The sequence below is a fragment of the Leiobunum rupestre genome, chromosome 11 (genome assembly GCF_980474605.1).
Source record: "Leiobunum rupestre chromosome 11, qqLeiRupe1.1.hap1, whole genome shotgun sequence".
NCBI lineage: Eukaryota > Metazoa > Arthropoda > Arachnida > Opiliones > Sclerosomatidae > Leiobunum > Leiobunum rupestre.
In genome coordinates, this window is record NC_143394.1 from 5189349 (window position 1) to 5207201 (window position 17853).

Here is a 17853-nt window from a genome sequence, read left to right on the forward strand (position 1 = left end):
TGAGCGCTGGTTGATTGCACTTTATACGCGTCGGGTCTTAGTGACGGTCTTAGTCAAGTAATGGCACTTTTTCATTTCCAAAGATTTTAGCTTTCTACAGGTCCGCTGCTCTCAACATCCAGAACCAAGGATATCAAACTATAACCAAAAATATACCCAAATTCGACTGCGTTGGTTCAATCTAATTACCTCTACAGTCAGATGGCGCCGGCAGTCGTATTCCTTAGAGATGCGCTAATCGTACTACATTTTTAGAACTCGAGAATTACCCGAGTCTATTTCGATAGTGATTATTTTAAAATAGAAAAAATCCATTATCGACTTACAAAAACCAGGTAACTTGCGCTAGGGTGAATATTTGTTCTCAGTTGCGTAGCTAAGTTAATCATTATACACATTTTGGGTCGAAGAAATTTCCCTCGCTCTACAATTACAGTAACCAGTTTACCTTTCACTGAAAGTGGCTGTTCGTCTTTCTCCACCGATTTGGATTCTCGTTCCACGCTTTCGGCTTTTGACGGTGCCCTCTCTTCCTCGGCAACGGAGGAAGCCTTGGACCTTTGAAGCTCACTTTCTATTTGGGACGGAGCCACCTCGGCTTCAATCTGTTCTTCGATTTGCAAGAGAGATTTTTGCGACAGATCACCCTCGGCTACCGATGACGCCTTGGAAGCAGATCGTTCAATGTGTTCTTTGAGTTCGTCACCTAAGGATATGGATTTAGAGAGTTCATCTGCTAATGATGACGCCTTCGAGTGGGGCGACGGAGTTTTCTCGTGTTCTATATGGTCACTAAGTTGCAAAGATTTGTGAGACTCTTCGTCGACTGAGAGTAGTCTATCGACCAGCTTCGGCTGCTCATCTTCGACTACTGAGGCCGCCTTAGAGGGAACTCTTTCTTCTTCAGCCACAACGGAAGGTACGTTGGATGCGGCGCGTTCTTCTTCCGCAGCAACGGAAGATACTTTGGATGAGACGCGTTCTTCTTCTTCCGCAGCAACGGAAGATGCTTTGGAAGCGGCGCGTTCTTCTTCTTCCGCAGCAACGGAAGATGCTTTGGAAGCGGCGCGTTCTTCTTCTTCCGCAGCAACGGAAGATGCTTTGGATGGAGCGCGTTCTTCTTCTTCCGCAGCAACGGAAGATACTTTGGATGAGACGCGTTCTTCTTCTTCCGCAGCAACGGAATATGCTTTGGAAGCGGCGCGTTTTTCTTCTTCTGCAGCAACGGAAGATGCTTTGGAAGCGGCGCGTTCTTCTTCTTCCGCAGCAACGGAAGATGCTTTGGAAGAGGCGCGTTCTTCTTCTTCCGCAGCAACGGAAGATGCTTTGGATGGGGTGCGATCTTCCTCCGCAGCAGCAGAAGATTCTTTTGAGACGGCGGTTTCTTCTTCGTCCTCTGCAGTTACGGAAGATGCCTTGGAGGGGGCGCGATCTTCTTCCCTAGGAGAAGAAACTCTTGACGTTGGTGCGCCCTCGACAACACTTATGGTTATTTCTTTTTCTATTATTTCCTCTGCAGCCACAGAAGATTTCCTTGATACACTTTCAGCAACAGAAGATGCCTTAGAAGAGACGCGATCTTCATCTTCGGTGGCGACTACAGAGGACGCTTTAGATGGGTCACGCTCTTCTTCCTCGGCAGCGACAGAGGATGCTTTGGATGGGGCCCGCTCTCCTTCAGCAGCAACAGATGACGCTTTAGATGGGGCCCGCTCTTCTTCAGCGGCAACAGATGACGCTTTAGATGGGGCCCGCTCTCCTTCAGCAGCAACAGATGACGCTTTAGATGGGGCACGCTCTTCTTCAGCAGCAACAGATGACGCTTTAGATGCGGCACGCTCTTCTTCATCGGCGGCGACAGATGACGCTTTAGATGCGGCACGCTCTTCTTCATCGGCGGCGAGAGATGACGCTTTAGATGGCGCACGCTCTACTTCCTCGGCGGCGACAGACGACGCTTTAGATGCGGCACGCTCTTCTTCCTCGGCGGCGACAGACGACGCTTTAGATGGGGCCCGCTCTTCTTCAGCGGCAACAGATGACGCTTTAGATGTGGCACGCTCTTCTTCATCGGCGGCGACAGATGACGCTTTAGATGCGGCACGCTCTTCTTCATCGGCGGCGACAGATGACGCTTTAGATGCGGCACGCTCTTCTTCATCGGCGGCGACAGACGACGCTTTAGATGCGGCACGCTCTTCTTCCTCGGCGGCGACAGACGACGCTTTAGATGAGGCACGCTCTTCTTCCTCGGCGGCGACAGACGACGCTTTAGATGCGGCACGCTCATCTTCCTCGGCGGCGACAGACGACGCTTTAGATGCGGCACGCTCTTCTTCAGCTGTGACGGAGGATGCTTTAGATGGGGCACGCTCTTCTTCGGGGGCAACAGAAGAGGCCTTGGAGGGGGCGCGATCTTCCTGCCTAGGAGAAGAAGCTCTTGATGTTGGAGTGCCCTCGACAACACTTGTGGTTATTTTTTTTTCAACTATTTCCTCTACAGCCACAGAAGATTTCCTTGATACACTTTCAGCAACGGAAGATGCCTTAGAACAGACGCGACCTTCTTCCTCGGCGGCGACAGAGGATGCTTTGGATGGAGCATGATCTTCTTCGGCGGCAACAGAGGACGCTCTTGATGCGGCACGCTCTTCTTCCTCGGCGACAGAGCACGCTTTAGATGGGGCACGCTCTTCTTCGGCAGCGACAGAGGACGCTCTGGATGAGGCACGCTCTTCTTCCTCGGTGACAAAAGAGGACGCTTTGGATGGGCCACGCTCTTCTTCGGCCGCAACAGAGGACGCTTTAGATGGGGCATGATCTTCGGCGGCAACAGAGGACGCTCTTGATGCGGCACGCTCTTCTTCCTCGGCGACAAAAGAGGACGCTTTGGATGGGCCACGCTCTTCTTCGGCCGCAACAGAGGACGCTTTAGATGGGGCACGCTCTTCTTCCTCGGCGGCGACAGAGGATGCTTTGGATGGGGCATGATCTTCTTCGGCGGCAACAGAGGACGCTCTTGATGCGCCACGCTCTTCTTCCTCGGCAACAGAGGACGCTCTTGATGCGCCACGCTCTTCTTCCTCGGCAACAGAGGACGCTTTAGATGGGGCACGATCTTCTTCGGCAGCGACAGAGGACGCTCTAGATGAGGCACGCTCTTCTTCCTCGGCGACAAAAGAGGACGCTTTGGATGGGCCACGCTCTTCTTCGGCCGCAACAGAGGACGCTTTAGATGGGGCATATTCTTCGGCGGCAACAGAGGACGCTCTTGATGCGGCACGCTCTTCTTCCTCGGCGACAAAAGAGGACGCTTTGGATGGGCCACGCTCTTCTTCGGCCGCAACAGAGGATGCTTTAGATGGGGCACGCTCTTCTTCGGGGGCGACAGAGGATGCCTTGGAGGCGGCGCGTTCTTCTTCTTCCACAGCAACAGAAGATGCTTTTGAGACGGCGGTTTCTTCTTCGTCCTCTGCAGCAACGGAAGAGGCCTTGGAGGGGGCGCGATCTTCCTGCCTAGGAGAAGAAGCTCTTGATGTTGGAGTGCCCTCGACAACACTTGTGGTTATTTTTTTTTCAACTATTTCCTCTACAGCCACAGAAGATTTCCTTGATACACTTTCAGCAACGGAAGATGCCTTAGAAGAGACGCGACCTTCTTCCTCGGCGGCGACTGAGGACAATTTAGATGGGGGGCGCTCTTCTTCCTCGGCGGCGACAGAGGACGCTTTGGATGGGGCACGCTCTTCTTCAGCAGCGACAGAGGACGCTCTAGATGAGGCACGCTCTTCTTCCTCGGCGACAAAAGAGGACGCTTTGGATGGGGCATGATCTTCTTCGGCGGCGACAGAGGACGCTCTAGATGGGGCACGCTCTTCTTCCTCCGTGGCGACAGAGGACGCTCTTGATGCGGCACGCTCTTCTTCCTCGGCGACAAATGACGACGTCTTGGGTGGGGCTCGTTCTTCTTCGTCAGCGACAACAGAAGACGCATTGGATGGGGCACGCTCTTCTTCTTCGGTGGCGACTGAGGACGCTTTAGATGCGGCACGATCTTCTTCCTCAGCACCGACAGACGATGCTTTAGATGGGGCTCGCTCTTCATCGGCTATAGACGACGCTCTTGAAAGCTGCTCCTCGTCCGAAATAGATGCTGACCTTGATGGTGCAGTTTCAGTAATCGTAGGTGCTTTTGCTCTTTCCACTACTTCCTCTTCGACAGGTTGTGATTTATCAGATTCAGCTTCCGATTCGGCTTTCGATGGTGCACGCTCGGATTCAGCTTTGGATTTGGGTCTTTCTTCGGTTAATTCCGATTCGGCTTTGGATGACGCACGTTCTGACTTGACTTCCTCTTCCTCGAAGATAGATTCAGCCTTAGATTCGGCTCGTTCTTCCGCGGCTGTCGATTCAGCTTTGGATGACGCACGGTCGGACCTGGCTTCTTCGTCTTCGGCAACCGATTCAGCTTTGGATGACGCACGCTCAGACTTGGCTTCTTCATCTTCGGCAACCGATTCAGCTTTGGATGACGAACGCTCAGACTTGGCTTCCTCTTCCTCGGCTACAGATTCCGCCTTCGATTCGGCTTGCTCTTCCGCGGCCGCCGATTCAGCTTTGGATGATGCGCCTTCAGATTCGGCGGCTTCTGATTCGGCCTTCGATGAAGCGCGTTCAGATTCGGCGGCTTCTGATTCAGCCTTCGATGAAGCGCGTTCAGATTCGGCGGCTTCTGATTCAACTTTTGTAGAAACCATCTCTTCAACTGCAGATTCTGGCCTGGACCTTGCCTCGTCTAGTTCCGATGGTGACCTCAGTGAAGCGCTCTCTACAGCCATGGGCGCTACAATTGGTTGAAGTGTTTCTTCGGTTACCGATTCTGCTTTGGATGAAGCCCGTTCCGACTCCACGGTGGATTCAGCCTTCGAAGCAGCTCGCTCTTCTTCGGCTACCGATTCAGCCTTTGAAGGGGCTCGTTCTTCTTCGGATACCGATTCAGCCTTTGAAGCTGCTCGTTCTTCTTCGGCTACCGATTCAGACTTTGAAGGGGCTCGTTCTTCTTCGGCTACCGATTCAGCCTTTGAAGGGGCTCGTTCTTCTTCGGCTACCGATTCAGCCTTTGAAGCGGCTCGTTCTTCTTCAGCTACCGATTCAGCCTTTGAAGCGGCTCGTTCTTCTTCGGCTACCGATTCAGCCTTTGAAGCGGCTCGTTCTTCTTTGGCTACCGATTCAGCCTTTGAAGCTGCTCGTTCTTCTTCGGCTACCGATTCAGCCTTTGAAGCGGCTCGTTCTTCTTCAGCTACCGATTCAGCCTTTGAAGCGGCTCGTTCTTCTTCGGCTACCGATTCAGCCTTTGAAGCGGCTCGTTCTTCTTTGGCTACCGATTCAGCCTTTGAAGCTGCTCGTTCTTCTTCGGCTACCGATTCAGCCTTTGAAGTGGCTCGTTCTTCTTCGGCTACCGATTCAGCCTTTGAAGCGGCTCGTTCTTCTTCGGCTACCGATTCAGCCTTTGAAGCTGCTCGTTCTTCTTCGGCTACCGATTCAGACTTTGAAGGGGCTCGTTCTTCTTCGGCTACCGATTCAGCCTTTGAAGGGGCTCGTTCTTCTTCGGCTACCGATTCAGCCTTTGAAGGGGCTCGTTCTTCTTCGGCTACCGATTCAGACTTTGCAGGAGCTCGTTCTTCTTCGGCTACCGATTCAGCCTTTGAAGCGGATCGTTCTTCTTCAGCCACCGATTCAGCCTTTGAAGCGGATCGTTCTTCTTCAGCCACCGATTCAGCCTTTGAAGCGGATCGTTCTTCTTCAGATAGCGATTCAGCCTTTGAAGCGGCTCGTTGATCTTCGGCTACCGATTCAGCACGATCATCCTCCACGGCTGATTGCGCTTTGGATTCGGGCCGTTCTGACTCGTCTTTGGATTCGGGTCGTACTGACTCGGCTTTGGATTCGGGTCGTACTGACTCGGCTTTGGATTCGGGTCGTTCTGCCTCGGCTTTGGATTCGGGTCGTTCTGCCTCGGCTTTGGATTCGGGTCGTTCGGACTCGGCTTTGGATTCGGGTCTTTCTGATGAAGCCTTCGAATCGGGTCGTTCCAATTCCTCACATATGGACTTAACTACGGACACAGCACGTTTATCATCATCTTCTTCAGCAGGCGCCTTCTCAGCTTCTTTTAGCTCATCTGCCAAAGATGATACTTTTGACGCTCTGGATGACGTCCTTGACTGAGCGGCGTCTGTTAACGATACTCTATCGGGAATAATAGCTTCTTCTCCAGCTTTAGATGACGCCCTTGAGATATCTTCAACTTCTTCCGAAGGAGCGGGTGAGCCAGGAGCTGCTCCTTCCACAACAGCAGCCGTTTTCGGTGCAAGAAGCTCTTCTTCAACTTCGGGTGACGATATGGGTTCAGCTATCTCAGCTTCGATAATAGGAGCTTCATCCTCTTCAAGCGGTTGCTGTTCTAGACTCTCGTCTCTCTTCAGTGGCTCAGACGTGGGTGATTCTTCTATTGACGGTGTATGTTCCCGCTTGGAATCGGTGTGGTCGGATTCCGGTAGAGACTCAACGGGTGACTCCTTGGAACGTTGTTCATCGGGTACAATTTCGTCGGACATACTTTCCCTTTTGTACGCTTGAAGGCGTTCGGTTGTACTTGGGCGTGAAGGTGCGATGTCGTCTACCTCATCTCCGCTCTCTTCAGCCGCTTTGGTTTCCTCCTCCATGTCCAGAGCTGCAGTTTCGTCGGCTTCCTTTTCTTCCTCTTCGGCCACTTCGGCGAATTCAGAAGTTTCCTTTTCGTCCACGGCAATTTTTTCTTTGGACGTCTCGTCCTCCAAGGAATCGCCTCCAGCTTCGCTGATTTGATCCTCTTCATCATCAGCTGCTTTAGGCGTTGCCGCTACTTGAGCAACTTCCGCCTTTTCAATCGGTTCTTCGGCGACCTCTTCTTCCCCTTCCGATTCTTCCTTGGGTAGGTCTTGTTTTTCAGACTCCTCTATTTCTTTTTCTTCCACTATATCTTTTTCTTTATCCATTGCCTCATCGTCACCCTCTTCCTCAGTGACAATTTCGTCTTCTTTTTCTTCCTCCTCCGTCTCAATTTCGTCTTTTTCTTCCTCTTCCGTTTCGATTTCATCTTCTTGTTCGTCTTCTTTCTCATCGACATCTTTCTTGGCCTCCGCTTCCGTTTCGATTTCGGCTTCCGTTTTCATACGCTCGCCCCCTAACATTCCCAGTTCTTCGGCGAGTATTTCCTTCTCGGGTGCCTCAATTTCGTCTTTCTCTATCTCTTCCGCTTCATCAATTTCCTTCTCATCAACGCCCTCACTTTCAATATCTTTATCCAAGTCCTTCTCTTCTATGTCCTTTTCATCAACGTCAAGATCGAGTCCTTCATCTTCAAGGTCATCTGTTTCGGCCACCTCTTTTTCCTCAACTTCAGCTTCCTCTTCTTCCGTTTCGGCTACTTCATCGTCTTCTTTTTCCGCCTCGTCATCAGCTTCTACTTCAGACTCGTCTTTGCACACCTCACCTTTTACTTCGTAAATTTCGACCTCTTTCTCATCCAACTCAGCTTCCTTCTCTACTGGCTCATCTTCCTTAGCAAGCGCGACTTCCACCCCGGCTTCGTCTTCCGTTTCTTCTTCTTCAGCTGGGGCAGCGTCGACTAATTTGGCCTCATCTTTGGAAATAATTTCTTCCTCTACGGCCTCACCTTCTTCCTCTTCTTCGGGGGCCGGAGCGCCTTCTACATCTTGAATAGTGGCCTTAACAAGTTCTTCCTCAACGGCCACTTCCAATACTTCATCCTTTTTAAGCTCTTCTTCAGCCGCTTGAGCTATAAGTTCGGCCTCCGTTGGCTGGTCCGCGACTTGGGCGGCTACAACGGCTGTGGCGGCGGCGGTTGCACCGACTACCGCAGCGGCCGCTGCTGCAATGGCTAATACAGGCTCGGTTGATTTGGCAGGTTTCTTCACCTTCTTAACCTCCGTCTTCTTTTCATCTTTGTCCTTAGCTGTTGACCTCTTAGCACCTTTGTCCGCCTTAGCTGGAGGCTTACTCCTAAAACCGGGTCGTAAGTAATGTCTGGGCGACGCAGGTGACGTTTTGGCTCTGATCTGTTTGGCGGGACTGGTAGGCGGAGTTGAGGGCCGGGCTTTAGTCAAGTCCACACGCCTGGACACAACTTTGGCTTCGACCGCCCTTTTATTGGCAACTTCTTTGACTCCTTTCGTCTGCCTTTCAGGAGACCTTCTGAGCTCTGTAGTCCTGGTTGCCAATGGTCTCCTGCTAATTGGTACCCTTTTCATCGGTTCCTTCTTATCGTCGGGTTGTTGAGGTCGTTTAGGAGTAGCCATCCTTCGAATAGGTCCTCGAGGTGGCGTGGCGGGTGGTTCCGAGGCGACGGGTGCCGGAGCGGTTTTGCGTTCAATTGGAGTTTCTTTAACCTCTTTCTTCATGGTCTCCTTCTTAACGGGAGATTCTTTAAAGATTTCTTTCTTGGTTTCTTTGACCTCCTTCCTAACTGGCGATTCCTTTATAATTTCTTTCCTAGCCGGCGAATGTTCCTTGCTGCGTCGGATTATATTCGCTGGGGATGGCGCTCTAGGTTTGCTAATGGGCATCCTTGGAGTTGGTTTTTCTGGTATAACTTTGCTTTTCTCCGCGGCTTTGGCCGACTGTACAGTGACAACTGGTCGTTTAAGCGCTTCCAAGTGTTTTAGTTTCTCCAACCCTTCCAGTATCTTATTCTGCGGCGCGCTACCGGGGAAGAGTATCCTCGTGATCGTGTCCTTGGGGTCTGATGGCTTCCAGACCAACAGGGCGCATATGGACATGGCGTGGGATAACGGTATTGTCAACTCCCGATCCTCAAACTTCATGCCTGTTTTGACGAAAGTGAAACTTTCGCGGTACGAGGCCCATTGATATAGGAAGTCCTTGAGTTCGCGGCTTTCCTTGGGAGGGCTGATGACGTACATTTCGAGGGTACCGTGACCGACTTTGTGGTAGAGTGTAAATGGTTCCATGGAACTGGCACGGTAGCAGAGATGAGGTTTGAGTTCTAAGTGATACAAGTTGTCCAGAAATTCGTGTCCTTTATTGATAACGCTGACTAACAGCTCGTCCTTGTCTTTTTGCGTTTCTTCGGAGGGCGAATATTTGACCTCCGCGATGTTGCAGAAAACGTAACCGATTTGCGGGTAGACGTGGTCCTGTTGCTTCCGCTTAAACATGGATGATATTCCGCAGAGGTTGCTTTCGCTGAGACGCGTCACGAGTACGGCGTCCAGCCTGTCCAAATGTCGGATGAATTCCCAAAAGCACGGCTTACGGTTGAAGCCGCCGTCGACCAGCATGTTGAATCCGCTGACTCCAAACAGAGCGCAGTCGCCCTGGCCGCCGGGAAACACGTACAGCGTTGGTCGGTGGAATCGAATGTTGCCAACGACGGATGAAGACTTCATGATTTCTTCGAGGGAGTTGCAGACGAGTGTGTTTTCGAGGCATTCTATCAGAGCGGCCGAACCGGGAAGACTCGAAATCTTGTCCGGAGGGTTGATAGCGATCGCGGCCAATTTGCTGAAGCTTTGTTTTTCCAGGTGCACCCTGTTCCAGTCTCCCTCCGGAGTGCAATGGACGTGCACCGAACACGTCGGGTATGCGCGGAACATCCTCTGAACGTCGATATCCTAGAAGGAAAGGAACAGACGTTAGCCATTCTTCTAAACGTAACCCAACGGTTTGGTGGTTGCGCTTCAAATATAGAAAATTACTGAACGACTAATCGATGCGGTGTAACAATTAATCGATTTTTACGGTTTAATCGATGAATACAATAGAGATTTGACACCATACTTGGTAATTAATTCTCCGCTTCTGTTAAGTGTTTTCAATCTGTGTCTCTATGGTTTTGTTTTATTGTTCAACCTTCCTTACGAAAATGGCGGAAGAAATTTTATTCCAAAATTGTGTCCAATACAATGTATGATTTGATTAAAATTATTTGATACCAACAAAATTGTATTCTAACTGGATGTGTCTTAATTCCAGTTAGATCAAGCCATTTTCGTAAGAACAACAAATCCTAACTTTTACTGATTGGGCCGAGTCTGGGAATAATAAAGCCTAAGTACTTCAAGACGGAGTTTTACCAAAAACATTATTTATTGAAACTTTGGGAGAATGACCTATGTTGAGGCGATTTTTAGCGTTGTTCCAAGCCCATTCTTGCCCTAACCGTAAGCTCCTTCCCCCCCCCCCCACCAAATAATCGAATCAGTCCTGGAACTGGGTGAAAACTCCGAATAACTCCTTCCGCGTTGAGTTTGCAAGTTCTCTCCCCACTGGTTTAAGGGGTTTTCCCTCGCGCTCTTCGGTTTCCCCTTTCATAAAAACTTGTCGAGGTTAACGGTAATAGTAAGTGTAAGGAGCTGTGGTCTCGGGTGGCACGAAGGGCTTGTCACCACCCTCCCACGCATTGTAATAACCCGGCCACCTGAATTAATGGCTTTAAAGGTCGCTTGATGACTTAGGCCTAAGGTGGTGCCTTGGGTATTAGCCTAGCTGATTATTGTATCTCATTGGTAAACTAAATCTAACGACAGCGAAGTTATTCACCCCCTTCTCGTACCAGAGAAACATTTTACCAGGATGTCCACCTCTTCATTGGAATTACAGGTATACGGCTCCCAGGAACAAACCTTATAAAGGCACTAGCGCTACTATTATCGATTTTTCAATTGTTGAAGTTGAAGTCGGTGACTGCGACTGGATTTTACGGTGTAAATAACAATTTGGGGGCCCACAAATTAACTTACGATGGCTCTTCCGGGAGCGCCTTAAAATAGAATAGTGGGCCCCAACTAGCTTATAGCCAATAGTTGGAGTAGGCAAATAAATTTTAAAATCATTTATTACTGCTCAAAATAAATTTGAATTTTATCACCGTTTTGGCGCCAATATTTGGGCGTATTAAGGGGACAAATTTCCTATGCAGAGCTTATTGTTATCATTTACACCTGATCAGACAATTATTCAATTTTTAATTAGTTATTTGTAAAGCTACTGATTTTATTCGAAATCAGCGAGCTTTTCCCTGTTTCTTGAAAGGAAGTATGAATTAAATAAAAAAACCGTCTTCTACTACGCGCTGCGACTTGTTTTGAACGTAACCGTGCCAATCATCCGTAGCTGCTGTTAAACCTATGCTGGTCGTAATGTGAAATTCGTTGATCCACCAAAAACACTTAAGGCGGATGCACACATAGCCTTCGCGCGCGAAATTTCGCTGGCTAATCGCGTCGCGTCGCGTGACTTAAATAGAATGGAAGTCATGGCGCATGGGCACGTGCGCGAAAATTCGTAGGCGAAATCGCTTGCGAACCGTATATGTGTTTGGGCCTTAAAGTTCCCCCGAGCTCTTCGGATTCCCCTTCCATAAAAACTGGTTAAGGTTAACGGTAATAGTGAGATAACGGCATGAAGGGCTTGCCACCACCCTCCTACGCATTGTAACCCGGCCATCTGGATTAATGGTTTTAAAAGTCGCTTGATTACTTGGGCCTAAGGTGGGACCTTGGGTATTAGCCTAGCTGATTATTAGTATTATTATTATTACTCCCTTAAAAGAGTTATTCAGAGCCCTTAAAAGGCCGCAAAAGTGGTGTGGGAAGAACTATATGGCAGAACCGGCTCCAAGTTGCACCGTGAGACTGAAGCTAGTACCTTTGGCGTGGTATGGTGACGCAACGGGCGGACCTTCTTCGAAATAGATCATGTTACATTTCACACCCTTTCGCCAAGTTTACCGGGGCAGTTGGAACAGATTCTGCCACTTGGGTTTCCCCTAAATTCAAGGTGGGAGCATCGCGTATGACCCTTATAGAACCGCAGTTGTCTCAAAGCTGACCTGGAAGGTGTTGGCGAAGTCCCGGAACGAGAAAGCGCCGTCTTGAAGGATCCAAGCGCCGCTGCCGGCGAAACTGTGCCCGGCGTGGATCAGGTGCTTGTGTCTGGTCGTCGAGGCCAGTAGGTTGCGAAGACATTGTTTCACCGTGTACACCTCCGGGTTCAGCAGAACTTCAACGGCTAATTTTTCAGTGGCGTGTTGGATGAGCATATCTACCCGAAATTAAATTCGTGAATTAATCTTAAGAAAGTTAGATTAATTTAAAAAAACGGTGAACAAGCTGCCAAAGCTAACGGTGAAAAGAATGCGCAAATATAGCAAATGAAAATTCACGCCTCCAACTTGAAATGTTTCTTTCGGATATTGAATAGAAAACACCAGTGTGTTTTCATGGCTTGAACAAGCGCCCACACGGTTCCTACAATATTTTTACATTTAAATTGTCTGATTATTACCTATTTTATTTGACCTTATTAAGGTCAAAATTTATTAAATTTTAACTTTATATTTTAATTTAAATGTTATGTTTAAACTAAAAACTTTATTGCACCAGAACATTTACAGATTTTAACAAGTGCCCTTGCTTTTAGCCAATAACGTTTTCGAGTTTCTTTACATTCGCGACTCTATTTATTTTATTATTATTTGTTATTAATTAATTTAAAATCAATTAACCTAACAGTATAAAATGTATCTTTCTTTTGACTGTAAAGTTGTTCTTTTTTGTTCTTAATAAAGACAAAGAGATAACGTTATTTGGATCTAGACGTTTTGCAATAACTAACCAAAACTGTTCAATTTAGTAATTTCATTTACTTTGTAGTTGTCTATGCGAATTATTTCAATACATAAGTGGATAAGTGGGTTATTTGCTTACAGCTTTTGGCGGTTCATTTAACTTTTATTATAAACTAAAGTTTCATTTAATTTCATTTCTGTTACGTGTGAGCCATTGGTTTGCCGCATTCAAAATTATAACTCATACGTTGGAGGCATGAATTCCTGTTAACACTAAGATTCAAGATTCTCAGGCAAAAATAATTCGATACCTAATTAGTTCCAAAAATCAAGTAAATCGTCTTTATTATTTTGGAGGTTTTTCAAAAAGCATTTATACCAAAAATAGTTTTTCCACTATTTTAAAAATGTCTGGCGTAATAATACTAATTCTGAATACAATTAATTCAATTTATCCTAAAATTATTGTTGACCAACCTTTTTTGGAATTAGGTTACGAAATAAAATCTATTATACAAATATACAGAGTGTTTCAAAAGGATATGCAAACATTTTAGGGAGTTGTAAGGGGTTAGTTGAGAAGTATGCCTGTTTTTTTTTTCATTTTCCTACGATGAGTGAAAAGAGCGCCAGAGAGCTTCAAAGTGTGGCCTACTAGCCCCTGGAAGTAGACTGCAACAAGCGCAAAACCAAGCAGCAGGGACTTTAAATACTGTTTAAGTTTACTTTTTTTACGCTGGTTACCTCGATTTGTTTACAAAGTCATTTTTTAAATATCATACGAACCCAAACCTTAATGTTAGCATTTCCCCGCTGCTTGGTTTTGCGCTTGTTGCAGCCTACTTCCAGGGGCTAGTAGGCCACACTTTGAAGCTCTCTGGCGCTCTTTTCACTCATCGTAGGAAAATGGGGGAAAAACAGGCATACTTCTCAACTAACCCTCTACAACACCTTAAAAGTATTGCATAACCTTTTGAAACACCCTGTATAACATAAACCCATCTTCCATAAGTATGACACTTCCTGTAATTCACGGGACAATCTATGCTGGGACTATCGCGACAGATACTTGATAGTGGGCTTCGTCTCCGCAGCCTTTACTACTACCTCGATAGAACTATCGCATAGTGACATATTGCCGTAAGTGCCTTATACTTATAGACTTATGGTAGAACGGGTGAAATAGATTAGAGTGAGTTTCATAGCGAGATAAAGCTGACGAAAAGAGTAAAGGTTGAGGGTTCGCGAGACATCCAGTCCAGACCACTTGAGCGGATTCCCTCGTTAAATTGGATTTTGGAAACCACGCCAATGCCAAACCAAAATAAAGCCAACGTTTTCACATTTTCAGTCCGGGCAATTGAACCCTAACTCGCGATTGTCGCTAAGGCCATTTCTCTTTGGGTTTTGCTAAAGTTTGATTCTATGGTTATTTCGACCGTACAAACCGAAGTCCCTAAAGTAGTCAGGAATACAAAATTTTTTCTTTTGTTTAGCCGTTTCATAATTTCGTATTAAATTTAAGGATTTAAAATAAATGTGAAATATATAATGTTTATTGACTGGGTAATTTTTAAAAAAATTAAATTTAATAAATAGAGATTTTGATTAACTTGGGCAATTGTAACAAAATTATATACAAATATGGGTTTTAAGGGGTCAAATATCAAACATTTTAAACCCTTAAAATTAATAAAAAGAGCGTAATCTTTAAAATGAAATAAACCCTAGTCTCTACGATAAATCGTTCGAGAGAGTTCAAAAAGTAAATATTCGAAAAATTGCTATTATTGTGTCTAGAAAACGGCTGGATGGATCTGAAAATCTCAAATTCAGTTTCTTCGGTTAAAGTAAAACGATAAACCAATTTTGAGAGTGGACACCTGTAATCGCGACTAAGATTTTTTATCTAATTATTTTGACTAAACAATTAAATACCGGTCCAAATATAATTAATTTTCGAAGAATTGTGACTGAGAACAAATAATTATGTGACAGAGAACAAATAATTATTACTAAAGTTTAAAATGTTATCAGAAAATTTACGAATGTTAAATAATTATTAAAACATTGTGACTAAAATAAATAATTGTCTAAGATTTATGACAAATATTAACTAATTGTCGAAAAATTGACTAAAATTTAATAACTCTCTAAGAATTGTGACTATAATTAAATAGTTGTATAAGAATTGTGACTAAAATTAAATAATTGTCTGGAAATTGTGACGAAAATTAAATAATTGTCTGGAAATTGTGACGAAAATTAAATAATTGTCTGGAAATTGTGACGAAAATTAAATAATTGGCTGGAAATTGTGACTAAAATTAAATAATTGGCTGGAAATTGTGACTAAAATTAAATAATTGGCTGGAAATTGTGACTAAAATGAAATCATAGTCTAAAAACTGTGAAAAAAACTAAATAATTGTGTAGATATTGTGACTATAATTAAATTATTATTAATATAATTGTCTAGAAATTGTTACTAAAATTAAATTATTATTAAAATAATTAACGTTAATCATTATAATATTTGAATGCATTAATTGACTAATTATAACTTTTAAATATGGCACAGTTCCAATTTCCAATCGAAGGTTTTATATAAAAAGGACTGATAAAATCCTTGCGCTGGTTGTACTAGAAATAATGCCCTTCTAAAAGGTTGCAACTTATTCTAGCGAAAGTAATCGAGCAGCTACGCAAGCATCTAGCCTAAAACCAACTATTAGTGCCGTGCTTCGGCTAAAATAAAAACCCAAACCAAAGATTTATAGCTGGAAGGGTGCAAAGAGAAAGGAATTGCGAGAAAGAGAAAGAGTGTGTAACACTGAGAGGATTTTTACTCGGTAGTCCATTACCGGATCCATCATCCACCTCGGCATATTTGCAGACATTCTCAATGCCCGACAAATCGCAACCGGTCAGCTCGACATCCCAGGAAAGTAAACCTGCAAAGATACAAATAGAAAAGAGATTGTACAACAACGTTCAACATTCAACTCGAGTGTTTCCTAAAATAAAATTTAAAAAATTGATAAAAATGTGACCAATTTTGATTTTTTCGTCAATTTTTATCATTTTTTTTTATCATTTTGATATTTTAATTTTTTTTCAATTTTGTAAAATGTTTCATGTTATTTTCAATGGGAAAATTTCCATTTTAAGTTGTCAAAAACATTTTTCGTTGCCATGGCAAAACCGTTGCCCATTGAATAAAATCCCTTTAGGATTTTTCAAGTTACATCAAGGTCTATCAATGCCCAGAGTTTGAACAAAATCGGTGTGTAACACCTCGGGTAGTCTCCTTGTTAGTTGACCAACTCAGTTTCCGAATCGACTTTTTCGTTAGTATCTTTACGAAACAAATTGGTCGTATATTTTTCAAAAATAGTCGTCCTAGTTTTAAAATATTTTCGTCAAAAAAACGTTCCACCAAAACGTTATACCTTTAATCGAGTGGAGAAACTCGGTTGGGCAAGCAAGTTGGGCTAAAACATTCGATAGATTCCCAAGTTTATAATTACGTTTCACGTAAGTGTGTCAGTAGAATAGCAGCTCTATTTTAGTAGACTTCAGACAAAGTCATTTTACCTAAGAACTTAAGTTAGTTTCACAAATTCTGACACACCTTTGGAGACTAAACTATAGAATTACTAATGGGAATAGACATTAAGGTAGACATTCTCAAATTCTAACACCTCTTTGGAGACAAAGTCTATTCAACTTAGCATAAATCTAGAATTACAAGTTACTGTTTCACAAATTCTTCAGAAATAAAAGTCCTTTTATCAGTAAGAAGCGAATTCACTCGCAAAACTAAGTAAGGTGGAACTCATTTTTAATCCACGCGAATTACAACGCCTAAAGTCGAGCCAACGCGTTATCTCAAAAATTCAAAGCGCCAAGGCTTAACATTCTTCTACCTTCAAAGATCCAATTTCGATTCAAAAGTTATTGCGCAGCAGGGAGATTGGGCGGACGGAGTCGAAAGAAAAACAACAAGAAATTGTTCGCGAAAAGAAAAAAGTAACAATGGCATCTTCGAAGTTTTTATTGTAGCAGATAACGGCTCTGGAAGATTTATGGTAAATTTGCTTTTCTTGAGTGGGCCTAGCTGAGAAATGACGCTTTTCTTAGGCAAGAATATCCTGTCTTATGAAAGGACCCTACTTGACCTATTTTGGAAGCGGACTATTATCGACCCATTCTATTCCGATACTCCGTCAGGACTCGGGAGATTAATAGCGTCGCGGTTTAATTAAAACAACGGAATTCTATTATAGATATTCTAATAGATGCCGTTCTGATGCCGAAATTTCAAATGGCACGATCAAAAAACAATGCCTAATAATTTTAATGTAGATGGATGTGCCAAATTGGCCGCTGATAAATCTTAGAATGAGATTAGATTGCAATTAATTTACCGGTATATGTCAGGACTTACTTTCATAAGAATGGATGAACAATCTAACAATAGAAACTATACCTAACGTCAGTTTTGGAAAACTGTCTTAGGTGACCTTTTCAAGGCTAAAATTAAACAATTTTTTCTTTGTTTTATTTTTATCAGAAGTTGCTGTGTAATGGTAACTCTTCATGTTATATTTTTTACTAAAACTAGTGTTGTGCGATATCTAACCGATTATTACCGATTCCAATATCTAACCGATTTTTAACGATTCCAATATCTAACCGATTTTTACCGATTCCAATATCTAACCGATTTTTAACGATTCCAATATCTAACCGATTTTTACTGATTCCAATATCTATCCGATTATTACCGATTCCAATATCTAACCGATTATTACCGATTCCAATATATAACCGATTTTTACCGATACCGATACCAATATCTAACCAATACCGATATTTTCCAAGTGGCGCAATCTGCCTTGTTTTTGAGAATATCGGTTTTAAAATATCGGGTAAAATCGGTAATTTAGACGCGAGCCGTTTAATCGGGAAAATCGCGATATCATATCGGTTTCGGTCCATCACTAACTACCACCATATTATTACATCGTTTGAGTTTATCACAGTTAAATTACCCTCATAAAATTGTCAGGATAAATTTAAATTTCATGAGCATTCTCTGACTTTTTGGGCCTGTTTTAAAATTTCCCAACTTTCTTTAATTCCGTTTCCCTGACTTGTTCGTCTTCCGTTAACAAATAAATGACTGGCAGTCGGCG

The 17853-nt window shown here is 44.5% G+C and overlaps 1 protein-coding gene across 1 annotated transcript in view; it reads right to left on the bottom strand.

Moving 5' to 3' along the window:
• Nucleotides 1–17853, bottom strand: part of LOC149921186 (uncharacterized) — a 127571-nt gene that overhangs the window by 24030 nt on the left and 85688 nt on the right. The window contains exons 2-4 of the mRNA XM_090162125.1: nt 15502–15606; nt 11915–12126; nt 449–9695 (exon numbers count right to left, since the gene is read on the bottom strand). Of these exons, the coding sequence (XP_090018251.1) occupies nt 449–9695; nt 11915–12126; nt 15502–15606 (9564 nt within the window). The remainder of the gene's footprint in view (nt 1–448; nt 9696–11914; nt 12127–15501; nt 15607–17853) is intronic.